Source organism: Triticum urartu, chromosome 2A (assembly GCF_056163025.1).
Source record: "Triticum urartu cultivar PI428250 chromosome 2A, HENAU_Tu73, whole genome shotgun sequence".
NCBI lineage: Eukaryota > Viridiplantae > Streptophyta > Magnoliopsida > Poales > Poaceae > Triticum > Triticum urartu.
The window spans coordinates 689,327,559-689,353,355 of record NC_141874.1 but is presented as its reverse complement, the minus strand read 5'-3'; the positions used below and the strand labels follow the sequence as shown (position 1 = coordinate 689,353,355).

The 25,797-nt window shown below is 46.6% G+C and overlaps 2 protein-coding genes across 3 annotated transcripts; both read left to right on the top strand.

Moving 5' to 3' along the window:
* The first annotated feature begins 11,618 nt into the window (after positions 1-11,618).
* On the top strand, positions 11,619-16,319 carry LOC125539768 (polyamine oxidase 3). Of its 2 annotated transcripts, XM_048703281.2 has the most exons (10): positions 11,619-11,916; positions 13,766-13,878; positions 13,993-14,081; positions 14,205-14,318; positions 14,398-14,485; positions 14,574-14,659; positions 14,743-14,845; positions 14,931-15,028; positions 15,116-15,545; positions 15,632-16,319. In XM_048703281.2, exons 1-10 carry the CDS (start codon positions 11,901-11,903, stop codon positions 15,947-15,949), a joined length of 1,455 nt encoding a protein of 484 aa, XP_048559238.1. In that variant the 5' UTR covers positions 11,619-11,900; the 3' UTR covers positions 15,950-16,319. The 2 variants fall into 2 exon arrangements, with proteins under 2 accessions (XP_048559238.1, XP_087401079.1); XM_087544953.1 differs by having other exon boundaries at positions 14,931-15,545.
* A 2,265-nt stretch (positions 16,320-18,584) lies between these two features.
* On the top strand, positions 18,585-19,004 carry LOC147986760 (uncharacterized). Its single transcript, XM_087542138.1, has one exon. It carries the CDS (start codon positions 18,585-18,587, stop codon positions 19,002-19,004), a length of 420 nt encoding a protein of 139 aa, XP_087398264.1.
* The last annotated feature ends 6,793 nt before the right edge of the window (positions 19,005-25,797 follow it).

Below are 25,797 nucleotides of genomic sequence, written 5' to 3'. Positions count from 1 at the left end.
AAAAGTGTCGTGACGTTTGACGGAGTAGAAAAAAACCGTAGTTGGAAACCCACTCCCCGGCAGACTGAGAAGTAGCTGGTTGCACTAGGGCTACTTGATCGCATGCATGCAATTGCACCAAAGTGTGCGTACATGTGGGCACGGCCAACGTAGGCCCCCACGCAAGGTTGGAACGAAAACGGACACAAAACGAACGTTGCGTCACGTCCGGGCAGTGTTTTTGCGATTTTCGACCTGGAAAACCCTAGAAAATGCGCCGAGCGCCGGAAAAATACGAGAATTGGCATGGGCGCCGAGCACCCATCCAAACATATCACTCTTTCGCTGCACAGGCAATCCATCTCTCGCATTTTTTGACAACCGATGAAGGACACAACACTTTGGTATTTCAGTTATGCTCAGATAATGGAGAACAAAAAGAATGTGTTTGCATGGCAGGCCTTTCCGAACCATCATAAGACAACTGCATGTTATAGTATCTTCTGAGTTACCTGGTTCATAAACAACATTATACATGAACTTGTGGTTATCCTTCCATGTCATCATATATGTCTGACGCTCAATTCCCACGAGCGTCTCAAATATCTCCAGCTGACCCATCTTGTGCAAATCATCTTGTAGGATGTAAAAATTAGCAGGTGTGAATACTTTGGCGGCATGCTCCTCAAGTGCCTTATATTCAGTAACCGACGGTGGTTTTTTTTGTGTGCCTCACAGTCATCGTACGCCTCATTCTCACGCAGGCGAACTATACAGTTCTCATAATGCACAACCAAATCAACTATTGTCATACGGTAGTCCAGGTGTAGGTGAAGGCAGGAGTTGAGGCTTTCGCTTCTCTTGTTACTTTGCATACCAAGGAAAAAACCATTGGAAAGATATGAAGCTGCCCAAAGTCTCTTCTTCCTGTACATCCTGTCAAGCCACTCTTTAGTTCTATCCGTCTTTCACTTATTATAGAAAGCGGTCCATCTCTGCTCAAAGTTCGCTTGAGAGGTGGCATAGTATAGGAGCGATCTGAACTCATCCAGTGACTTGTAATGCAGGTGCCTCTGCATATTTTTCTCGATATGCCAGGAGCAAAGACGATGGAAAACATCTGAAAGCACAGTCCGAATAGCCCGGATCATTGCAACGTCACCATATGTGATTATTGACTTTGGCTTCACCTGACAGTTTGCCTTCATAAATGTCTGCAGCAGCCACACATATGTCCTTTCCGTCTCGTCAGCAATTATGGCACATCCAAACACTGTGGTGCAACGGTGGTTGTTAACTCCGACAAAGGGGACGAACGGCATACCATATCTGTTCATCTTATACGTGCTATCAAACACAACCACATCTCCGTAGTCCTGATAGTCCCTCCGCGACTGTGCATCACACCAAAACATACTCTTCAGTCGCCCTTCCTTGTCACGCACATACTCAAAAAAAAAACTCAGGGTCCTTCTCCTTCCTGCTCCTCATAATGCCAACTGCTGTCTCTGCGTCACCTTTTGGGATGAGCTTCATTTTTTCTCTGCAACAAAGATTGTAAATATCCCTCCTGATAAGCCCGCACTTATCGTACGAACCGTATCTGCTGATAAAGTTGTCCATTATTATATGCTTTCTTATCCCGGCAGCTTCCAACGCCAATATCTCTGCCCTTGTGCCTTCTCCAATCCGTCTGTGAGACCACAGAAAACAAACCTCGTTGGGCCTAGCCATCGCGTGGTTGTGATCATCCACGAATGACGCGACAAAACAAACACCACGTTCTCTGTCCAGCTTCACCACCATATGTGCACCGCAATCGCAACGAGTCTCCGGTCTAAGTCTGCGCTTGCGGCCCTCCATGGTTATAAACTTGCTCTGCCTTCTACCTGCCCTGGAGCAAAGAAATCTCCGATACCGTATCATTCTTGAAACACCTCGTTTGACTTTCTGTTTTCTGATGCTAAACCCGTTCTCTTAGGCGTGATTGTTATAAAATATGTATGCATCACCTTGCGACCGAAAGGTCATAGCCATCACCTTCCAATGTGTATCCACCATTTGCTGCTGCCTTCGAGCCTCCTCAATGTCGATCTCCCCCTCATCGTGATCACCGCTAATACCATCTGACTCCTCCTACAAAATTCATATGAAAATGTATATGTTAACTACTATCATTTAATTCATAATATTCATCGATGTACAACATCTATCTATGAACCTGGCTCAAGTTATCCGCGAATGATTCCTGTAAACTATTTTCCACATTGTCAACATCCACATCTTCCTACAAATTTGTATACATAGAGAAATAGTTAGCCATGCCATACATTGCAGGTTCAAAGATGAAATTAAAATATACGGCACTTACGTTTTCACTATTTGTGCCATGTTCATTATGATCAAAATCCTCCGGAGGCAAGATATCAAATGACGACACGAAATCGTTGTCGCTGTTGTCATCATCTTCATTAAAAATATCGTTATCATTCCGAGTCGCCTTATTAGTACCATTATCATCCCCCGTCCCGTCAATGCGGTTTGTTCATCCATGGCAACACGCCTAACTGACCAAACTGCATAACATTGTGAATTCATCACGTGTTAAGTTTGTACTGTGGATCATGCCCAAGTGCAACTCTATCTGCCTACAACATGCGGTCGTCCGGGGAGGCGCCGTTGCGACGGCATGTTTACTCAACCATAAACCCTAGATCACTATGTGTGACTCATATCATCTAGCATGCTAGGTTTAGACGAGGAGATTAGATGGCAAACCTTTGGCCGCGGAGTAGACAACGGCGACGTGCAACATGAGGGTTAGATGGAAGACGGCAGCGACGTGGAAGACGAGGGCCGTGGTGTAGACGTCGCCGACGTAGGTCGACGCAGGGCCGGATCCGCGGCGTGCGGACGACAGCGCGGTCAGTCGCAGCCGACAAGCCGTCCGACGGCGACGTGCAAGACGAGGGTTAGATGGAAGACGACGGCGACGTGGAAGACGAGGGCCGCGGTGTAGACGTTGCCGGCGTAGGTCGACGCGGAACGGATCCACGGCGACGTTCAGATGCGGCGTCGAATGGGGTTCAGTCGGCGGCGATCGCACAGTTGGAAACTGGGCGTGATCGACGTGCTTGATCGTCGGGCGGGCGAGAAGATCGTGCAGCTGCCTTTTTTCCTCTACACGTGCAGCGGTTTTTTTTATTCGTCAAGGTATACGGACGTCGGTCTATACGGTATGATAGGAGGTGGGCATACGTTTCTTCCGTATGACCATTATGCCCTTCTACGTTTTGTTGTTGGGGGGGAGGGTCTACCGAAGCAAGGCCCAATAAAAAATAGTAGTAACATATATGAAATCAATTGATATATCATCAAAGTACATTTCAAAACGAATCTAGTGATACTAATTTGGTGCCATAAATGCTTTTACTTTTTCCTAAAAGTACGTAAAGTTTCAAAACTTTGACTTAAGACAAAACTAGATGTAAACTTATTCACGGAGGGAGGGAGTACCTATGAGTAACTAATTTGATCCATGTTCTCCCGCCAAAAAAAAACTAATTTGATCGATGAAGCTTACAGTAATCGACGTTGTACGTGCATGGTTACTAACCAATGAACTAATCCAACTACTGTTCAATTGAGACATCTTGCTCCTCTAGTGATCAGTGATCACTGATCAGAAATGCGTGGCGTGTCAACATCATGCACGCTAGCCGTTGGTCGTAGTCCTTACTTCATTTCAGCGCCTGCTTGGCCGGTTGATTGATCGCGTCCTTTTGCCGGTGGATCGAGCTGCCAACGGGCGTGTAACGCGTGTGCACACGCTTATCCATTCTTCTGGTCGCAGATCAATCGCTGAATAGACTCTAGAAAATGACGGGGAAACCCGCCAAATAACTTCATGTTTTCATGCATACTGTGCTTTTTTTCCGCATATTTATGCGTACTGTGCTGTGATAGTTTACTGAAGTATACAGCCGGCAGATCATTCAGCATGAGTGAGTGGTGAGCTATCTCAAAAACAAATAAAGTATAACCAGAAGAATGCATATGGCAATTTCTTTTGCCTTTTTTGTGCTACACGGAATTTTTTGCCTCCGATCATGACAAATCTAAAAAGTTGCCATGGCAACTAATTGGTACTCCCTCCGTCCGGGTTTATTAGGTCCCTTTTATTTTGGGTCACAGTTTGACCATGAATTTTAACTAATAAAATGTAAATTACATGTCACAAAAATTATCCCATGAAAAATCTCTTTCAAATACAAATCTAACATTATTCTTTTTATCACATATACTTTTTTTAGTCAAATAGAAAGTCAAAGCTATATCCAAAATACAAGAGGGTCTGATAAACCCGGACGGATGTAGTAATGACATAACAAGTTTGGGGCGTTCACTAGGAAAACGCTCCCAGAGGACATTCGCCAGATAACGTTTCCCTACCCTTTTCTCTTCTTTTTTCAGGTTTGCCGCTTTGTAAGACTTGTGTCCGCTTGACATTTTCTTCTAATGTAAAATGACCATTCAAGAAAAATGGAATCCATCGCGTCCCTTCCTTGAGTAGCTGCTTTCTCTACATAATGTTTCCCCGAATAGGTGGATGATCGACCAATCTAGATATTTTAGTTATATATTAGGCACCACAGATATATATTGTCCAAATTACTCTCAAATTTTGAGTTCCACGGCTTGAGACTAGTATGGATAATATATATTATCCAAATGCACGTGCCAAGTTTGTAGTGTTGTAAACGATCAAGATCAACATGGCAATGACATGGTCCCTTTGAAAACCAGGTGAACGATATGGAATTTTAGTGCATAGCTCCCTCGTGCTCCCTTTTTTACACACGGGAAGGGATGCACTCTTTCTCTGGTGATGATTGGGCTGTTAGCTTTTCGAGGGAAGTTACTTGTTATTGTGGCAATTGAGTAATCAATCCTTAAAAATACACATTTGCAATTTCAGACGCCTAAAATTTTGTGCGCCTCTACTCGAATCTCTAACCGTTGGTCATGTGTGTCATGATTCGTGTGAGGAGAGTTTGGTTTCAAGACTGGGTTAAATTTTACTGAACCTTTTTCTCTTTCCAGTCGATTTTGCTAGTGTTTTGGGCTCTTTCTCACCGCGTCGTCGCCAGTTATCAAAGTGGATAGAGTAATGGAGAGTGGTGTTCGTTCGCTAGCCACTTCTCCACTCTCCCCTCGTCGATAGTTTGTTCTCTAGGGTTTCATGTTCTCCTCTTGTGTGTGTGGAATTCTTGGTTGTGTTTGTGTGGGATTGCTCATATCGTCTTGTGATTATGATTTTAAGATGTTTCTGCTACTGATTTTGGTGCGGTCTGTTGCAATTTTTTTGTTCCCCGCATCGTCATTCTAGGATTAATTCACCACTGAGCTCTCGATCGAAGGCAGGATATGCTTTTGTGCTTCCCCTATTTATTTATTTCCTCGAGTCTATGCAACCCTGGTTCCTTTTTAAATAGGGGTTATGTGAGAGTCAAAGCAAAGAAGCTAGTTGGGGTTCTATATGAGATTTATTATTTGTTCTTGGGATGAAATAGTTAGATGGTCGAGTTGTTTATATTACTTATCTTAAAATGCTTTGTGTTACCCTTATCGTTTCCTTTCTTCAAGTGATTGCTCTAAATCACTATCAAATAGGGGAACGCTTGAGGCAATTTTTCAACTAGTTTCGGTTGCTTTGTATATCTTCCCCATTTACTAGTTTTTTGTTCTTATTATATTTTCCATTTTTCCATGTTACTTATTTTTTGGTGATTTTTCTAGATAACAGTAGTTGAAAGTGCATCCAACCCCTTGGTGGATTTTGGTAATTAATTTCATATCTCAAGGAACTTACGTTCCCTACAATTTATTTCAGGAAAAGTTCCTTGTGGGTGCAACAAAGGAATATAAGTTAACCCCACAAACTGCATCAAGACAAGTATTGGCCAAGACGAAGGATCCCTCCTTTTCATTTTAGTGATCCAATATCACATTTAGTCCATAGGCTTGATTGTAGTATGAAAATGGCATGATGATGTCGTGATGAGTTTCTTTCTCCATGTGCTTAAAGATTAAACTCCCAAACCCTCAAATTCCTTCAAAGATTCCTCCATTATATCTATCTAGTTCCATTCACGTCAAAACTTTTGAGCTCTTCCAGTCGGAATTGCTGAACTATTCACCAAATATAGTTGTTTCATAACCCTTTCCATTTGAAGCTTCCAAGTGTTCCATTTGGAATCACCGAAGCGTTCGACAAACCTTCTGTTGCCATGTCTGTATTTTCGAATCTAACCGGTCAAAATTTCTAAGGTGACAGCAGAGAGTGCATCACTACTGAAGTATACACCTCAGAGCCTCTGTATGATCTTTGGTTGGACCTTCTGAACCGTTTGAAAGTTACTACCTTTGTTCATGTCGGACCTTCCGAGTGGTGTAATTAACTTGGTAACGGTCAAATTTCTGGTCCCTTCTATTTATATCCCAACCTATTCCACCAGTTCCCTCATATTTTGAGGACCGTATCTTATGTGTTCTAACCTTGACTTATATGTTTTGTGGTATGATATTTAGTTTGTCTTTTATTTATTTTTAGTATGTCCTTGCCATATAAGGTAACGCATGGCTTCTTTAGTTGCTTGGTTGATCGATTGCATCGTTTTGCCGGTGTATCACGTGACAACATATGTGTAACTCATGTAGCTATGCTTATCATTTCATTCAAAAGGTGATACAACATCAAATAGACCCTAAAAAATGATGTGCACACCACCAAATAGATGTGTATTTCATCCGGTGTTGTATTGTGATAGTTTTCTGAAGTAACCATATGATATTTTCCTTTTTCCGCCTTACCTTGTGTTAGCTTAAGTTGTTTTTGCCGTTTTTTGTAAGACTTTTGTGTCATCTTGACATTTTATCCAAAAATACCACACTTTTTTTGAGGAACACAATACAAACGCAGACGCTTACGTACACGCATGCCACTCACCCCTGTGAGCACACATATTCCCTATCCAATGGTCACCTCTAAGAGATAGAGTCAGCATATCTTCAAGAGATTAAAAAAGTCGTCATAGGCACCTCGTAGTTAACATGCGCACCATACCACTAAAAGAATAATGTCGAAGAACCTGAAATGAATCCATAAAATATGCGAACACCCATGCCAAGTCTAGGACTTGAACCCGAGTGTTCTGGTTCCACCACAAGGAAGTTAATCATCTAATCTATGCTTAGTTCACAATGACACACACTTGGGTGACTCTTCAAGGAAAAATGATATATCCAATGTAGCCATTCCTTGGGTAGTTGCTTTCTCTACAAAATGTTTCCCCCGAATAGGTGGATGAAATCAACCATACTAGATTTTTTTAGTCAAAGACCACCCACCACGAATATATATTATCCGAATTTCTGTCAAATTTTGAGTCACACGGCTAGAAACTAGTACATATAGTAATTCATTATCCAAGTAGAAGTGACATGTTTGTAGTGTTGCATATGATCGAGATCGGCATGGCAATGCCATGGCCAACGAGGTGAACGACATGGATTTTTAGTGCATACTTCCTCATGCACCTTTTATACACGTGTGAAGTGTTGCTATCGATGGTTGAATTGACACCCTTTCGGGGGGAGGGGGGATAGACCGAGCGTATCTTTTTTCAGAGGGGAGGTAAACTGTTCAAGGAAAAAAAATCAATGTATCAATTCCTTGGGTAGTTGCTTTCTCTACCACAATAGCTACATGACAGTCAACTGGGTTTTGATTTTTGGGTCAGTCGATTTCGCTAGAAGGAAGAAACTATCGGAGGGGAGGAAGAAGAGGAAGAAGCTCCCTGGCAGGCTACCCCATCATCTATCTTAGGGGTGGGGTGGGGGGGGGGCAGCACGACGACGGTGGGGCGCGGCAGCGCAAGTTCGCCGGAGAAAAATCGGCCATCGCCGGGGGCTAGAGGGATGGCTGGGGGCGATGGCTAGACCGGCGGTGGGGGCGGTACTGGGGAGGGTGGTGCGGCAGAAGGCAACCCAGCCGGTGATACGCGAGGTGGCTAGAGGAGGAAGATGGGTGGGAGGTTGAAGAAGACGTCTTGGCTGTTGATTTTGCATCCAACGGTCCATAATGATTAACTAACCCAAACCTAGTTTTCAGTCGATTGATTGCTAGCCACGCCCTTTCTCTACATATAATGTTCTCCTGAACGGGTGGATGAAATCATTTGGACTAGATTTTTTAGTTATATATATACTAGCCACCACGAATTTGTGTCATCCAAATTTCTGCTAATTTTCGAGTCATGCAACTAGAGACTAGTACGGATAATACATTACCCGAGCACACGTGACATGTTTGTAGTGTTGCCAACGATCGAGATCGCCATGGCAATGTCATGGCCCCTTTGAGAAGGAGGCGAACGATAGGGATTTCTGTGCATAGTTTCCTCGTGCTCCTGTTACACGCGTGAAGCCGTGAAGTGATGCGCTCTTCTCTGGTTGTGTGATTGAATCGTCGGCTTTTCGGTTGGAAGTAAACTGTTGTTATCACGTTAATCGATCAATCAATTGCACTATTATGATAAAAAGAAGATAAACCGAGCGTGTCTACTTGAGGCTGGTTGGACGGGCTGCTGGCATGTGAACTTGGCGCCTATCTGCGACCGATGGAGCGCGACGGCGATGGACGTGCATGTGCTCCTACCGCGCTGCCTCACACGCACACGTAGCCGAAATTCGGTCGCAGTCGGCGAAAGTACGAAAAGGACTTGACGCTCACTGCAGGCCAGGGGCTGGAAAATGAAATGCCATGATGTATGCATCATGCATAATAAGTAGGAGTAGCAATTTTTCTGCTTGGTTGGAAAATATACTTTGTTTTTTGAGGATCGGTTGGATGATATACTAGAGGGTAGACATGAATTTTTTTCTTTTCCTTTTCTGCGGGGAGGGTAGACATGAGTTCGTTAAAACGAAGTTTCTTCTTCTTCTTCTTCTTCTTCATCTTTCAGTTTTATTTGGGGGTGAAAAACAGCTATATTTTCCCCTTGTTGAGAAAAGTTTCATATGCGAAATGGGCGTAATTCGAGTACCTAACTACAGAATTATTGTTAAGCACTGGTTACAAGCTTATATAAGAAAAAGAAAAACCATTGTCTTTTCAGTTCATGCACGGCTGTGTCAATGAAATCCTCGTGGTAGATAAAGGGTTACCTTTACAAAAAGCGCCAAACATACAACTATCAAACCAGTATTAAGCACGTGCCGTTTTGCGTCAAAAAAACCGTGTAAATATGCCACGCGCTCTCCTCGCTTTCGCCACAGGAACATGCAACAGGCATGCATTGTTCACACAGCAGAATACTAATTTCCTTCCCTTTCCTATGTTTCAAAAAAAATTCCTTCCCTTTCCTAAAAAAAACCAAATGCTTCATCGTGCAGCTGCACGATCTGGCGATCGCAAGCGCGTGCGTCAAAGCCGTCCGATGCGGCCGATCACGCGCGATCGCAACGGACTGTGCCGCAGTGTCACGACACAAGTGGAGACACAGAGGGAGGCCGGGCAGGCGGTGTAGCGGTGGGCCCAACGTCCTTAATTTCCAGGCAAAACCGCCCCGCACGCCCTGCTCGCCTTGTTCGAACTCCTCCTCCCTCCTCCATTTTTGAAACCCTCCCCTCCTCCTCCGCTCATCTCTCGCGACGACGACCTGCGCGGGGATGCGGTCGTGTGTTCGCTGAGGATTCGCCAGCGCAGGAGGGCGTCCGCGGGTGCTGTCGGGGATGTTCCCGGGACATGAGACCCGGCAAACATCCAGGAGGGCTCTATGGATCAACTCATTTTCGGGTCACGACGGAGGTGATGAAGCCCAATGTAAGACCCAGCTAAAGGCCAGCTCTTAGAAGAATCTGGTGGGTCGACTTTGAAGAAGGCTTAGGAGGAGGAGGTTTTCCTAACTAGGGAGACCAGATCAGTGGCGGAGACAAGCCTAGGGCAGTTGGGGCTATAGCCCTAGGCTTAGTGACAATAGCCTTTGTAATTTCTTCTTGCAAAGTATAAAAATTTATGGAAGTGCACAACTGAAGCTAGCTTAGCCCTAGGCGTAACCCCACGCTAGCTCCGCCACTTGACCAGATGATTAAGAGTTAGAGTAGGATACCTGGATACGGGTTGATAATACGACCCGAAATCTTCCAGAAACGAACCTGTTATATAAAGCGGAGCCCATATGACCAAAAGACTAAGTTAGAATCTCTCGAAAACTATGTCAGCGAATCTGCATCCTTATAATTGAGATAATCGTTAATATCAATCACGCAGGAGTAGGCTTTTTACCTCCATCGTGAGAGATTGAACATAGGTAAACTTGTGTCCTTCGTTCCCGTACAACCCCGTTCAAGCAACCACCTAGTTGCGATGGCCTCAAGACTTAGTCCTTTCATAAGGACACCTTCGTGACAAGATCACGACACCAGGCATGGGTGTGCTCGTCAAGAAAGAGAGAAAAGGGTCGTGACGTGAGAGGAGGGAGAGGGGGGACCTGGTGGGACGCGGCCAGAGTGTGTGAGCGCTGGAACGGACAAGGGCGTGCGGGTCGGTGTCCCGACGTGGGGGCGGGTGTGAGGACCAGGTGTGCGCGCGGGATCCTTCCTTTTCCGGCTGTCCTGGTCGCGCGCGGGAGTGCTCCTTCCTTTTTGGGGGGAGAGCGCTCGCTCCCGCAAACGGGCTGCGCCAGCTAGTCACGTCCAAAAAAAAAATCCTTCCCCCAAAAAATACTAATTTCCACCCCTGTTGAAATCCTAGTAATTTACACATTTAGCAGGGCGCAATCCGAAAGAACTCGCCTGGCATGTGGCCGTGCGCGTCCGGGCCGCCCTTGCGAAATCTGGGCCGTCCGTTCCAGAGCGGACGTGCACGATATGCCAGCGCGTCGCCTTGGTCGCGTGCGTGCGTGCTTCCTTCCTTCCGGCGCCGTGTCGCGGGTGCGGTCACCGGGCGGTGCACGTAACCCCCATCCAGGAAACGAGCCTATATATCAACGCCACCTGGGAGGGCGAAGGAGCCCAACACCAGCAGCAGCAACGCACCGTCCCCAGACAGACCCCGAGCCCGAGCCCAAAAGCCAGGAAGGAAGGAAGCACAAAGACTCTCCACCCACCTACTCGAAACCAAAATCCCCTCTCCGACTCTCAGAAATCCAGCGCGGCGATTCTGATCTACATACAGATCCCCTTGAGCTCCCTCGCTCGCTCGCTCCGGCCGGTCGTCGAGATTTGGAGGTGAGGGTTTCGCCATGGACGAACGTACGGACTCTGTTTTGGGGGAGGACGGGTCGGGCGGGCGGGCGGGCGCTTGGCCGGCCGGCCCTAGGTCCCAAAATTGCTCGATCATCTCGCTCGATTTGGGGCAATTCCGGTGTCGGTTCCCGCCGACTCCGTGGCGATTTCGCTCTGCCCACCCAGATTGAGCGAGCCTCCCCCAGTCGCCCGCCCCCTCCGGAATCGCCGGAGCCTCTCCCGCGATCTGGAGGCTCGCTCCGCGTGCTGCGGAGCGTTTTTCTCTTTGTGTGGGTAATCGGAGCTGTTTAATTGACCCTGTGTTGTCTGATTTTGCAGTGCCTGAGACGTTCATGGGTGTGGAGTGAGATCGAGAGCGGGGACCGTGAATTCCTACGAGGGCCGCCATTCGGCTTGCGCGTCTGCATGAACTGTTTCGTCAATCTGGGACTCAACTCCAACTCCAACCACTACGTCGCCTGCCTCCTCATCTTCCTGCTGCATTTCTCCCCGCAGCCGCTGCTGATAAATCACCCCAATTCGAATTCCAATTCAAGTAGAAGTAATCGTCAAGAAGGAGAATCCAATCCCAGTACTAGTAATCGTTAAGGGGGGAAAACAGAGCTCAACAAATGGCGAACAACAACAGTAAGTTTCTTCGATCTTCTCTGCAGATATTTTCTTCTTCTTCAGCTAGGCGTTGCTTTCAGAACCGTAGACTCTTTTCCAATGTGATGCTAGTGCAAAAATTGAATTTCACCACCATTTGGGACCAGGCGGTCCAGCTTGATTTTGTCACGCCAAACAATCTAGTTGCTTATGGTTGTTGGGAGGGGGCGTCGTGGGCCAGACGAAAGAGGCATCAACCGTCCAGCTGCAATTGCCGTTTCCCTGGACGGTGCTAGGAGGAAGAAAAAACCAAAATACTAGCTGTTTTTCATTTGTTATGCCAACACCTCACGCAAAGGGCACCCACCACTTCGGAAGCTTCTAGGATTTGACCGATTGGCCCATTTGGCAGGAACAAGTCCATGTGGTTGTGGAGTCCCATGCTTTTTTTAGCGCTGAAAGTTAGCTGTGAAGAGTGTGTTCACACAGGCTTCTTACAGTTAGTAAAGAGTAACATTAGATACCTGTAATCAGATTACCCAAATGGCATCACGTGGAAGTACAGTTATGCTTTATTTTACTCCTGTGTTGTGATTCCATGCATATTGATCGATATTATTGTGATGCACGTAGTTTGGCGTGTATTATTTGTTCAGAATATTCGCTAACGGATCTAGCTGTTTGTGGACCAATGCCACAATTGAAAATATTTATTTATTTGCGCCATTTAACGTCGCTCTTGTCGGTTTCATAAAAGAACACTTTGCTCTTGTCAGCTTCATTCAACTCATATGCCTTTTTTTTAATTTTTGGGTCTTAGTGCAACTATTGTCATCATAAGAGAAGATGCTTTGGTGATTATGGTTCTGGACTGAAGTTTGACTGCCTTTTTAGTGTCTGAAGCATATCCTGCAGAGGGTTGTCTTGTCTAAAGCTAGGTCTACCAACTAATACCATCATAAACAACAGTCTAAAAATAAAAGCATTGTTCCACATTTATTGGAGTAGCCTCAAGTGTCCAATGTCTCACTTGTAAGGACAGGCATCATGTCAAATCACTGCTAGAAAAAGTTACTAATGATCTTAGGTATAGTTTAATCTGCAGCTGCCTGTCCAATAAAAGTGTTAAATCGTTTTAAGTTTGATCTGTCATACTCGTACACATTAGAGTGTTTACTCTGGAGCTACATACCAAGAACATTATTAGGAGTTCCAGTCCACACTGCGTCAAGTTGTTGGGAAAATCAGCGAAAATCTTTAATTGTCCTGTCTTACTTCGCCATCATTGTTCTGAGACAGGGAACATGCCTCACTACTAACCCTCCATGGTGGAGGGGGTAGAGGAGGGTTGATGTGAGAAGAACAGACGATATCGGCACTTTCACTACTTGGTAGGCTTCTTTATGTTATTTTTGTATGAACTGGTCTTTTTTTTCATTTGGAGGTACCCCGTGCCACATAAAAGCAAATTGTCAGCCATAAGTGCCGGCGCCTCTGCCTGAAAACCATAAATCTCCACATACATCAACTCAGTAACCCCACAGCAGACAAGCATTCTCCAATCACATAATTCATCAGAAGATTAAAGCTGTTGGTTATCCCATCCAACCACCATAAGATATGTGAAAGTTTAGTTAACCCCCATATATGGATAAGCGCAGAAAACATTGCATGCTGCCTGCCTTTCCTCTGGTAGATGTCACCAAAATTTTGTGTTTATTACTTAGTATTTCAATAACTAATATTACTAATTTAATGAGAAATCACTTTGTACATGGACAGATGATCACTAAAATAAATACATACCATTGAACACTTTTATTTCAAATTTTCTAGTTCAGTATTCCACTCTAATTTTAAGGCAATACCTTCTTTTTTTCTTTTTCAGGCTCATACGGTGAAAATGTCAGTAGAAAATCCCACACGCCTTCTGCTATTGTTATTGGTGGTGGGTTTGCAGGCATTGCTGCTGCAAATGCGCTCAGGAATGCGTCCTTCGAGGTATTGCATAATGTGGTTTTTGATCTTGTTCTGATGGTTTAGCTGCAATTCATACAATGCTCTTTGATCCATACAATTGTTATCTCATCAACTATGCTATTGTGATCTTTCCAGGTCGTTCTTCTGGAATCCCGTGACCGGATAGGTGGCCGAGTTCACACTGACTACTCTTTTGGGTTTCCTGTTGATCTTGGGGCATCTTGGTGAGTTCCATTATTTCCCTGGCTCCCTGCACTACATAAATAGTATTGTTTATACTGTTTATGACCAGAAGTTCATCTAGAAGCACAATTTTGAATCTTATTTCCAATTTTTGTGTGCACCAGGCTTCATGGTGTTTGTGAAGAAAATCCCCTGGCACCGATCATTGGAAGACTCGGGCTTCCACTGTACCGCACCAGTGGAGATGACTCTGTCCTTTTCGACCATGATCTCGAGAGGTACAACTTAATCTAGGTCCTGTATGTTCAGAGATATGATGAAACCAAATAAGGCTGCAACTAACATGTTATCTTTCAGTTATGCACTTTATGACACTAATGGCTCTCAAGTCCCACAAGAGTTTGTAGAAAAGATAGGGAAAGTGTTTGAGGCTATACTGGAAGAGGTAATTGCTTCTCTCAGTTCTTGGTGCTTATTTATTTATGCTGACATTTCTTGGGTTTTGATATCCTGTAACATTGATATGTGCACAGACTGGCAAATTAAGGGAAGAAATGAAGGAAGATATTTCTATAGCTAAGGCCATTGCAATTGTTTTGGAGAGAAATCCACACTTGAGGTTCGTACCATCAATCCCTGTGTTCTTATAGGGTATCCTAAAAATATTGGTTATCTTATCTGACACCATTATCCTCATATCAGGCAAGAAGGGATTGCACATGATGTTCTCCAGTGGTATTTGTGCCGCATGGAGGGTTGGTTTGCTACTGATGCGGATGCCATCTCGCTCCAGTGTTGGGACCAGGTAGTATTTGCACCCCTCTAGTACTAATAAAATAGCCATAGATCTCTGCATTATTCATGACCATATTCTGTGTAATCGAGTGCAGGAAGTTCTTCTTCCTGGTGGCCATGGTCTCATGGTTCGTGGATATCGTCCAGTTATAAATACTTTGGCAAAAGGTCTAGATATACGCCTTGGTCACAGGTATGCATATCTCTGTTTTTCCTCTAAATGTTATGAACATGGTCCCACCTTCCATTTGTTAGTACTGATCCAAGCTCTTCTCCTCAGGGTTGTTGAAATTGTTCGGCACTGGAATAGAGTAGAGGTTACTGTAAGCAATGGTAAAACATTTGTTGCGGATGCTGCAGTCATCACCGTTCCCTTGGGTGTTCTTAAATCAAACACCATTAAGTTTGAGCCGAGGCTCCCGGAATGGAAGGAGGAAGCGATAAGAGAACTGTCAGTTGGAGTTGAGAACAAAATAGTTCTCCACTTCAGTGAGGTTTTCTGGCCTAACGTGGAGTTCCTCGGAGTAGTTTCATCCACCACATATGGCTGCAGCTATTTCCTCAACCTTCACAAGGCAACAGGGCATGCTGTTCTTGTTTACATGCCTGCAGGCCGGCTTGCTTGTGACATTGAAAAGATGTCGGATGAGGCTGCTGCTCAATTTGCCTTTTCCCAGTTGAAGAAGATCCTCCCTAATGCAGCTGAGCCGGTTAGCATTTCGACACAGATCTCAGTATAATTAGCATGAATACTGCTTCCAGTTCTAACTATCATGTTGCCTAAATCCCATTGCAGCTTAACTACCTGGTGTCACACTGGGGCTCAGACGAGAACACGCTTGGTTCCTACACCTTTGACGGGGTAGGCAAGCCGCGCGACCTGTACGAGAAGCTCCGCATCCCCGTCGACAACCTATTCTTTGCCGGGGAGGCCACGAGCGTCCAGTACACGGGCACGGTGCACGGCGCCTTCTCCACGGGGGAGATGGCGGCCGAGGAGTGCCGGATGAGGGTCCTGGAGAAGTTCAGGGAGCTGGACATGCTGGAGATGTGCCACCCGATGGCCGAGCAAACGGCCACCGTCTCCGTCCCGCTGCTCATCTCCCGGCTGTAAACAGTCGCGCCCCTAAACTATCTATCTATTGTCACGTCGGGTTTGCCGGCCATTCATTCCAGTGATTGCTCGAGGAAGGCAGCGTGGGAGCAATCTATCCTTGCTCTTCCTCGTGGCATGAGGCGTGTGGCCGTGTGACCCTATGGTTTGCAGAATAAACTTACTGTTGGGTTAATAAAAAATTGTGGGCGTCTGGTATGTATACTGTCAGCGTGATGTGGGGGTTTGTGTTTGGTAAGGCGCTATGAGCTACGGCCTACGTGACCATCTTTGTAGGGCAGAGTTGGTGGTGTAGTATGTGTGATGGAACACTGTAATTTTACTACATTGACATTCTTAATATTGGTGATGATGGTAGATTATCCGTGAAGTTTGATTTAGTGTTTTATAACTCAAAATTGAATCTGATTGCACCAAAGCCATCGGTGATTCAAGAGGGCGTAGAGAGCACCGTGAGGGCATCTCCTCGCTGCATTCAAACCAAAACGGACATGGCAAATGCCAACGTACATGTCCGGACTTGTCAGTGGACAATTGTATGTCGGGACATGTCAGCGGGCAATTTTTGAGAAGCGGGCCATCCAATCTGATGCGCCAAATAGAAGCGGACATGACATTTTCATAATAAATTAGGATTTTTTTTACATAGGAGTTAACCAACCCTAGTCTAATCTTCACCGTCCTTGTCTCACGTCCTATTCTTCACCGGAAGTGGGTACGTATGTGTTCCACATCCCGCTCTTCATCGGAGTCTACCTTAGCGGCCAACGTCGCTGATAGAGGTAAGGTCGCCGATCAACCTAGACGGTCTGGCCTATTGGCATTGCACATGGACTCATAAGGCGCCCACTGCTCATCCACCATGCCCATATTCTCCGTGAGTATGACCGTGATGGCCTACTTCTTTGCTTGCTTGTCGATGATCTGACCTCAGTGAGCCGGTGTTTCTCGTGAAGCTAGTTGTGCCTTCGCCATGATGACGTTGTAGTGCGCCTCCGCATACTGAATCGTGAACCCGGTAGCCAGTGCCTCCAGTGCCTCATCCATAATCACGTCCTTCTCGTTCGATCTCTCCTCCTCCGAAGAGGTCGGAGGCTCTCCCGATGTAATGTGGGCAGCGCGTCGGGCACGCCATGCGTTCACCTCGACCGCGATTTCATAGCCGCGTCGCGGCGAGAGGGCCTTCCACCACCCACATTGGGTCCCAACATTTCTCACGGATATACCTGGCCAAAACTCGGGCCGGGCCGGGCCTAGCCAAGCCCGAGTCAAAAAACCCAGGCTCGAGCCCGGCCCGGCCATCGGGCCTGGTTTTTAGGCCCGAGCCCGGCCCGAACACATAAAAGCCCGACGAGCCTCGGGCCTCAGGCCGTGCCTCTTCAGGAAATTGCAAAAACGACGGGCCCGGGCCCGCCCTTCGGGCTTAAAATCTAGGCGCGAGCCCGGCCCGGGAGCAGCATCGGGCCAGGCTGGGTCGGGCCGGGCTTCCCATGGCCAGGACTACTCACGGAGGTCGAAGAAGGAAGAAGGAAGAGCCGGTGGCTCGGACAGAGGGAGACGGGGCTCGGAGGTGGTGCAGTTTGTGCCGTGGCCGACGGTATTCAAATAGTAGCGGCCCTGGGCAGGCGAAGTGACGGCTTGAATGCGTTCGACGGGGTTGGTTTCTTGTTCGCCGAGCCGACGTGAATGTCGGCCAGGTAGATGGACGACTACTTAAATGCGGTAGGAAGCCGTCCCGTCACCTCACCCAGTCACGTCCGTTCTAAACTGGCTTAATGCTAGAGGTGGGCCAGAGTAGCTTTCTCAGCCACCACACTCGTGTGAATGCCACGCTGTATGCAAGGGCGGACCTACGTATAGCTAGCCGGTGTCACTGGACACCGGGTCCAGTTTGCACGTGCTTAATGTAATTCATTGATTTAGTGTGTATGTCATTGAATTGCTTGACATTTAGGCATGTGTTCTTCTATGTGGACACCGGACTATTTTCAGTCTGGGTACGCCCCTGCCTATATGGCCGGCATGCGGCAGTGACTGCTCATGTTCGCTCTGAGCAGTCATGAATGCGAGATGAGGGAGGGGGGGGGTGTCCTGGATGTCAGAGGCCTACATGGCCAATGTCCTGCAAACCCCCTACCAGTTTGGTCTGGACATATATTTGATGCGAGCCATTGGAGGATAAAAAGTGTCCGGACCACATGGTTCAGACATTTAGGCCAACTCCATCGCGCGACCCCATCCCGTCCGGCCCCATCCATTTGGGGTAAAAGAGACAAACCAGACGGCCCAGCGCGCGACGGCCTGGCCCATCTGGTCCGTTTTGTGTCCGGGCTGACCCATTTCGAGCGCAAACATGCGCCGGGTTTGGGTCGCGGCGGACGGCGAACGGACGCGTCGAACGTCCGCGTCGGGGCCGCGTGGCAGGCGGCCACCTACCTCCCACCCGCCAACATCAATGCGCACGCGCGGGTGGCCCCACCTGTCATCCGCCCAGCGAACATCCTTCTTAAATGGGAAGCCATGGACCGGTCGCCGTCCACACTTCCCACTCCGGCCCCTCTCTGCCCTCTCGAAACCTGACACTCCCCAAACCCTAGCCGCTCCCCGTCCTCGAACTCGCCGGCCGGCCACAACCATGGGGCTATGGAACTACGGCTGCAAGGGGAAGCACGACCGCGAGGCCGGCTCCTCCTCGGGACCCCGCCACGGCTCCGTGAAGGAGAAGCCCGCATCACCGCCGCGCACCTCCTGTCGAGCCCCCGCGCCTGTCCCCTTCACCATCGCCCCTAGGGCCGCCGACAAGCGCGACCGGCAGTACCTCAACGCCGACGTATGCTGGCACTACTGGGAGACAAGGACGCCGGTCCCGTGGAGCGACGTCCACCTCCCCAACAATTGGCACCTCTCCGCCGACCAGGTTCCGATCCCGCCGGTGCCGATGAGCGGCCGTGCGCGGCGCGATGAGATCGAGCGCCGCCGCCGCCTCCTCCCTGACAACCTCTACTATGACGAGAGGTATGCCCCCGACTCCGTGCTCTGGGACACGTGGCTCTAGGACGAGCACGACGTGCAACGCGCGTCCTACTTCGCCGACACGGTGTCGGGGCCGCGACGGCCACGTCGGGAGGTGCACGGGCGTACGCGGGTGCGTGGCCACACGCCCACGCCATCGCCTTCCCCGTCTCCGTCACCACCTCCACCTCCTTGCATGACAGCGGAGGAGGAGGCCTGTCTCATGGTGCGTCTCATGGAGGACTTCATGCGCACGCATGATGAGTGCCAATGGAAGGGCCTCAAGGAGATGATGCCCCTCTCCGCGGTCGGCGACGTCGCCATCCCCGAGCTGGAGATGGTGGCGAAGGAGGACGTGATGGAGGAGCCGCCGGTGGCCGCGTTCCACCCGGGCCTGGTGGGCCAGCACTGGAGCTGGTCGTGCACGGCTCCGGAAATGGCAGACGCCTGGGGGGCGTGAACTGGTGCCCCATGATACGTCTCCAACGTATCTATAATTTTTGATTGTTCCATCCTATTATATTATCAACCTTGGATGTTTTATATGCCTTTATATGCTATTTTATATGATTTTTGGGACTAACCTATTAACCCAGAGCCCAGTGCCAGTTTCTGTTTTTTCCTTATTTTAGAGTATCGCAGAAAAGGAAAATCAAACGAGTACAATTGACTTGAAACTTCACGGAACTTATTTTTGGAAGGAAAGTCCCCCGGGAGACTTGGAGTCCACGTAAGGGAAGCAACGAGGAAGCCACGAGGCAGGGGGCCACGCCCACCCCTGGGCGCGCCCTCCACCCTCGTAGGCCCCTCATGGCTCCCCTGACGTACTTCTTCCACCTATATATCTCCATATACCCTAAAACGATCGGGGAGCACAATAGATCGGGAGTCCCGCCGCCAGAAGCCTTCGTAGCCACCGAAAACCAATCTAGACCCGTTCCGGCACCCTGCCGGAGGGGGCAATCCCTCTCCGGTGGCCATCTTCATCATCCCGGTGCTCTCCATGACGAGGAGGGAGTAGTTCTTGTTGGGGAACGTAGTAATTTCAAAAAAATTCCTACGCACACGCAAGATCATGGTGATGCATAGCAACAAGAGGGGAGAGTGTTGTCCACGTACCCTCGTAGACCGAAAGCGGAAGCGTTAGCACAACGCGGTTGATGTAGTCGTACGTCTTCACGATCCGACTGATCAAGTACCGAACGCACTGCACCTCCGAGTTCAGCACACGTTTAGCCCGATGACGTTCCTCGAACTCCGATCCAGCCGAGTGTTGAGGGAGAGTTTCGTCAGCACGACGGCGTGGTGACGATGATGATGTTCTACCGACGCATGGCTTTGCTACCTCTTGAGCACTGCGTTGGTTTTCCCCGAAGAGGAAGGGATGATGCAGCAAAGTAACGTAAGTATTTCCCTCAGTTTTTGAGAACCAAGGTATCAATCCAGTAGGAGGCTATGCGCGAGTCCCTCGCACCTACACAAAACAAATAAATCCTCGCAACCAACGCAAATAGGGGTTGTCAATCCCTATAAGGCCACTCACGAGAGTGAGATCTGATAGATATGATAAGATAATATTTTTGGTATTTTTATGATAAAGATGCAAAGTAAAATAAAGGAAAAGGAAATAGCAAAGGAAATAACTAAGTAATAGGAGATCAATATGATAAAGATAGACCCGGGGGCCATAGGTTTCACTAGTGGCTTCTCTCGAGAGCATAAGTATTCTACGGTGGGTGAACAAATTACTGTTGAGCAATTGGCAGAATTGAGCATAGTTATGAGAATATCTAGGTATGATCATGTATATAGGCACCACGTCCTACACAAGTAGACCAGCTCCTGCCTGCATCTACTACTATTACTCCACTCATCGACCGCTATCCAGCATGCATCTAGAGTATTAAGTTAAAAACAGTGTAACGCCTTAAGCAAGATGACATGATGTAGAGGGATAGACTCATGCAATATGAAGAAAACCCCATCTTGTTATCCTCGATGGAAACAATACAATATGTGCCTTGCTGCCCTTACTGTCACCGGGAAAGGACACCGCAAGATTGAACCCAAAGCTAAGCACTTCTCCCATTGCAAGAAAGATCAATCTAGTAGGCCAAACCAAACTGATAATTCAAAGAGACTTGCAAAGATAACCAATCATACATAAAATAATTCAGAGAAGATTCAAATATTATTCATAGATAGACTTGATCATAAACCCACAATTCATCGATCTCAACAAACACACCGCAAAAAGAAGATTACATCGAATAGTTCTCCACAAGAGAGGGGGAGAACGTTGTATTGAGATCCAAAAAGAGAGAAGAAGCCATCTAGCTAATAACTATGGACCCGTAGGTCTGAGGTAAACTACTCACACTTCATCGGAGAGGCTATGATGTTGATGTAGAAGCCCTCCATGATCAATGCCCCCTCCGGCGGAGCTCCGGAACAGGCCCCAAGATGGGATCTCGTGGATACAGAAAGTTGCGGCGGTGGAATTAGGTTTTTGGCTCTGTATCTGATCGTTTGGGGGTACGTGGATATATATAGGAGGAAGGAGTACGTCGGTGGAGCAACAGGGGGCCCACGAGGGTGGAGGGCGCGCCTGGTGGGGGTGGGCGCGCCCCCTACCTCGTGGCCTCCTGTTTCTTTTCTTGACGTAGGGTCCAAGTCTCTCTGGTCTTATTCGTTGAGAAAATCACGTTCCCGAAGGTTTCATTCCGTTTGGACTCTGTTTGATATTCCTTTTCTTCGAAACCCTAAAACAGGCAAAAAACAGCAATTCTGGGCTGGGCCTCCGGTTTATAGGTTAGTCCCAAAAATAATATAAAAGTGGATAATAAAGCCCAATAATGTCCAAAACAGTAGATAATATAGCATGGAGCAATCAAAAATTATAGATACATTGGAGACGTATCAGGCTTCGCCTAAGCACCGCTACAATATTATCGAGGTGGACTATGGTGGAGGGGGGCACCGCACACGGCTACAAGATCAACTGATCAATTTTTGTATCTCTAGGGTGCCCCCTGCCCCCGTATATAAAGGAGCAAGGGGGGGTGCGGCCGGCCAGGAGAGAGGGCGCGCCAGGAGGAGTCCTACTCCCCCCCTTTCCTAGTTGGATTAGGACTTGGGAGGGGGAAAGAGGAGGGATAGAGGAAGGAGGGGGGGGGGCACCGCCCCCTTCTCCTTGTCCTATTCGGACTAGGGGGGAGGGGCGCGTGGCCCAGCCCTGGCCGCCTCTCCTTTTCTCCGTAAAGGCCCACTAAGGCCCATTAACCTCCCGGGGGGTTCCGGTAACCTCCCGGTACTCCGGTAAAATCCTGATTTTATCCGGAACACTTCCGATATCCAAACATAGGCTTCCAATATATCAATCTTCATGTCTCAACCATTTCGAGACTTCTCGTCATGTCCGTGATCACATCCGGGACTCCGAACAACCTTCGGTACATCAAAACATATAAACTCATAATATAACTGTCATCGAAACGTTAAGCGTGCGGACCCTACGGGTTCGAGAACTATGTAGCCATGACCGAGACACGTCTCCGGTCAATAACCAATAGCGGAACCTGGATGCTCATATTGGCTCCCACATATTCTACGAAGATCTTTATCGGTCAAACCGCATAACAACATACGTTGTTCCCTTTGTCATCGGTATGTTACTTGCCCGAGATTCGATTGTCGGTATCTCAATACCTAGTTCAATCTCGTTATCGGCAAGTCTCTTTACTCGTTCCGTAATACATCATCCCGCAACTAACTCATTAGTTGCAATGCTTGCAAGGCTTATAGTGATGTGCATTACCGAATGGGCCCATAGATACCTCTTCGACAATCGGAGTGACAAATCCTAATCTCGAAATACGCCAACCCAACAAGTACCTTCGGAGACACCTGTAGAGCACCTTTATAATCACCCAGTTACGTTGTGACGTTTGGTGGCACACAAAGTGTTCCTCCGGTAAACGGGAGTTGCATAATCTCATAGTCATAGGAACATGTATAAGTCATGAAGAAATCAATAGCAACAAACTAAACGATCAAGTGCTAAGCTAACGGAATGGGTCAAGTAAACCACATCATTCTCCTAATGATGTGACCCCATTAATCAAATGACAACTCATGTCTATGGTTAGGAAACATAACCATATTTGATCAACGAGCTAGTCAAGTAGAGGCATACTAGTGCCACTCTGTTTGTCTATGTATTCACACATGTATTATGTTTCCGGTTAATACAATTCTAGCATGAATAATAAACATTTATCATGATATAAGGAAATAAATAATAACTTTATTATTGCCTCTAGGGCATATTTCCTTCAGTCTCCCACTTGCACTAGAGTCAATAATCTAGTTCACATCATCATGTGATTTAACACCAATAGTTCACATCTTTATGTGATTAGTTCACATCTCCATGTGACTAACACCCAAAGGGTTTACTAGAGTCAATAATCTAGTTCACATCGCTATGTGATTAACACCCAAAGAGTGATCATGTTTTGCTTGGGAGAGAAATTTAGTCAACGGGTCTGCCAAATTTAGATCCGTATGTATTTTGCAAATTTCTATGTCTACAATGCTCTGCACGGAGCTACTTTAGCTAATTGCTCCCACTTTCAATATGTATCCAGATTGAGACTTAGAGTCATCTGGATGAGTGTCAAAACTTGCATCGACGTAACCCTTTACGACGAACCTTTTTTGTCACCTCCATAATCGAGAAACATATCCTTATTCCACTAAGGATAATTTTGACCGCTGTCCAGTGATCTACTCCTAGATCACTATTGTACTCCCTTGCCAAAATCAGTGTAGGGTATACAATAGATCTGGTACACATCATGTCATATTTTATAGAACCTAAGGCCAGGGCATAGGGAATGACTTTCATTCTCTTTCTATCTTCTACCGTGGTCGGGCTTTGAGTCTTACTCAGTTTCACACCTTGTAACACAGGCAAGAACTCTTTCTTTGACTGTTCCATTTTGAACTAATTCAAAATCTTGTCAAGGTATGTACTCATTGAAAAACTTATCAAGCATCTTGATCTATCTCTATAGATCTTGATGCTCAATATGTAAGCAGCTTCACCGAGGTCTTTCTTTGAAAAATTCCTTTATGCTTTGTAGAATAATTCTACATTATTTCCGATCAACAATATGTCATTCACATATACTTATCAGAAATGCTGTAGTGCTCCCACTCACTTTCTTGTAAATACAGGCTTCACCGCAAGTCTGTATAAAACTATATGCTTTCATCAACTTATCAAAGCGTATATTCCAACTTCGAGATGCTTGCACCAGTCCATAGATGGATCGCCGGAGCTTGCATATTTTGTTAGCACCTTTAGGATTGACAAAACTTTCTTGTTGCATCATATACAACTCTTCTTTAATAAATCCATTAAGGAATGTAGTTTTGTTTATCCATTTGCCAGATTTCATAAAATGTGGCAATTGCTAACATGATTCGGACAGACTTAAGCATAGATACGAGTGAGAAACTCTCATTGTAGTCAACACCTTGAACTTGTCGAAAACCTTTTGCGACAATTGTAGCTTTGTAGATAGTAACACTACTATCAGCGTCCGTCTTCCTCTTGAAGATCCATTTAATCTCAATGGCTCGCCGATCTTTGGGCAAGTCAATCAAAGTCCATACTTTGTTCTTATACATGGATCTCATCTCAGATTTCATGGCCTCAAGCAATTTTGCGGAATCTGGGCTCAACATCGCTTCCTCATAGTTCATAGGTTCGTCATGGTCAAGTAACATGACCTCCAGAACAGGATTACAGTACCACTCTGGTGCAGATCTTGCTGTGGTTTACCTACGAGGTTCGGTAGTAACTTGATCTGAAGTTACATGATCATCATCATTAGCTTCCTCACTAATTGGTGTAGTAGTCACAGGAACAGATTTCTGTGATGAACTACTTTCCAATAGGTAAAGTTACCTCATCAAGTTCTACTTTCCTCCCACTCACTTCTTTCGAGAGAAACTCCTTCTCTAGAAAAACTCCGAATTTAGCAACAAAAGTCTTGCCTTCGGATCTGTGATAGAAGGTGTACCGAACAGTCTCCTTTAGTTATCCTATGAAGACACATTTCTCCGATTTGGGTTTGAGCTTATCAGGATGAAACTTTTTCATATAAGCATCGCAGCCCCAAACTTTAAGAAACGGCAAATTTGGTTTCTTGCCAAACCGCAGTTCATATAGTGTCGTCTCAACGGATTTAGATGGTGCCCTATTTAACGTGAATGTAGCTGTCTCTAATGCATAACCCCAAAACGATAGTGGTAAATCGGTAAGAGACATCATAGATTGCACCATATCTAATAAAGTACGGTTACGATGTTCGGACACACCATTACGTTGTGGTGTTCCAGGTGGCGTGAGTTGCGAAACTATTCCGATGAAGACCAAACTTGTAACTCAAATATTCTCCTCCACGATCAGATGGTAGAAACTTTACTTTCTTGTTACAATGATTTTCCACTTCACTCTGAAATTATATGAACTTTTCAAATGTTTCAGACTTATGTTTCATCAAGTAGATATACTCATATCTGCTCAAATCATCTGTGAAGATCAGAAAATAATGATACCTGCCGCAAGCCTCAATATTCATCGGACCACATACATCAGTATGTATGATTTCCAACAAATCTGTTGCTCGCTCCATTGTTCCAGAGAACGGAGTCTTAGTCATCTTGCCCATGAGGCATGGTTCGCAAGCATCAACTGATTCATAATCAAGTGATTCCAAAAGCCCATCAACATGGATTTTCTTCATGCGCTTTACACCAATATG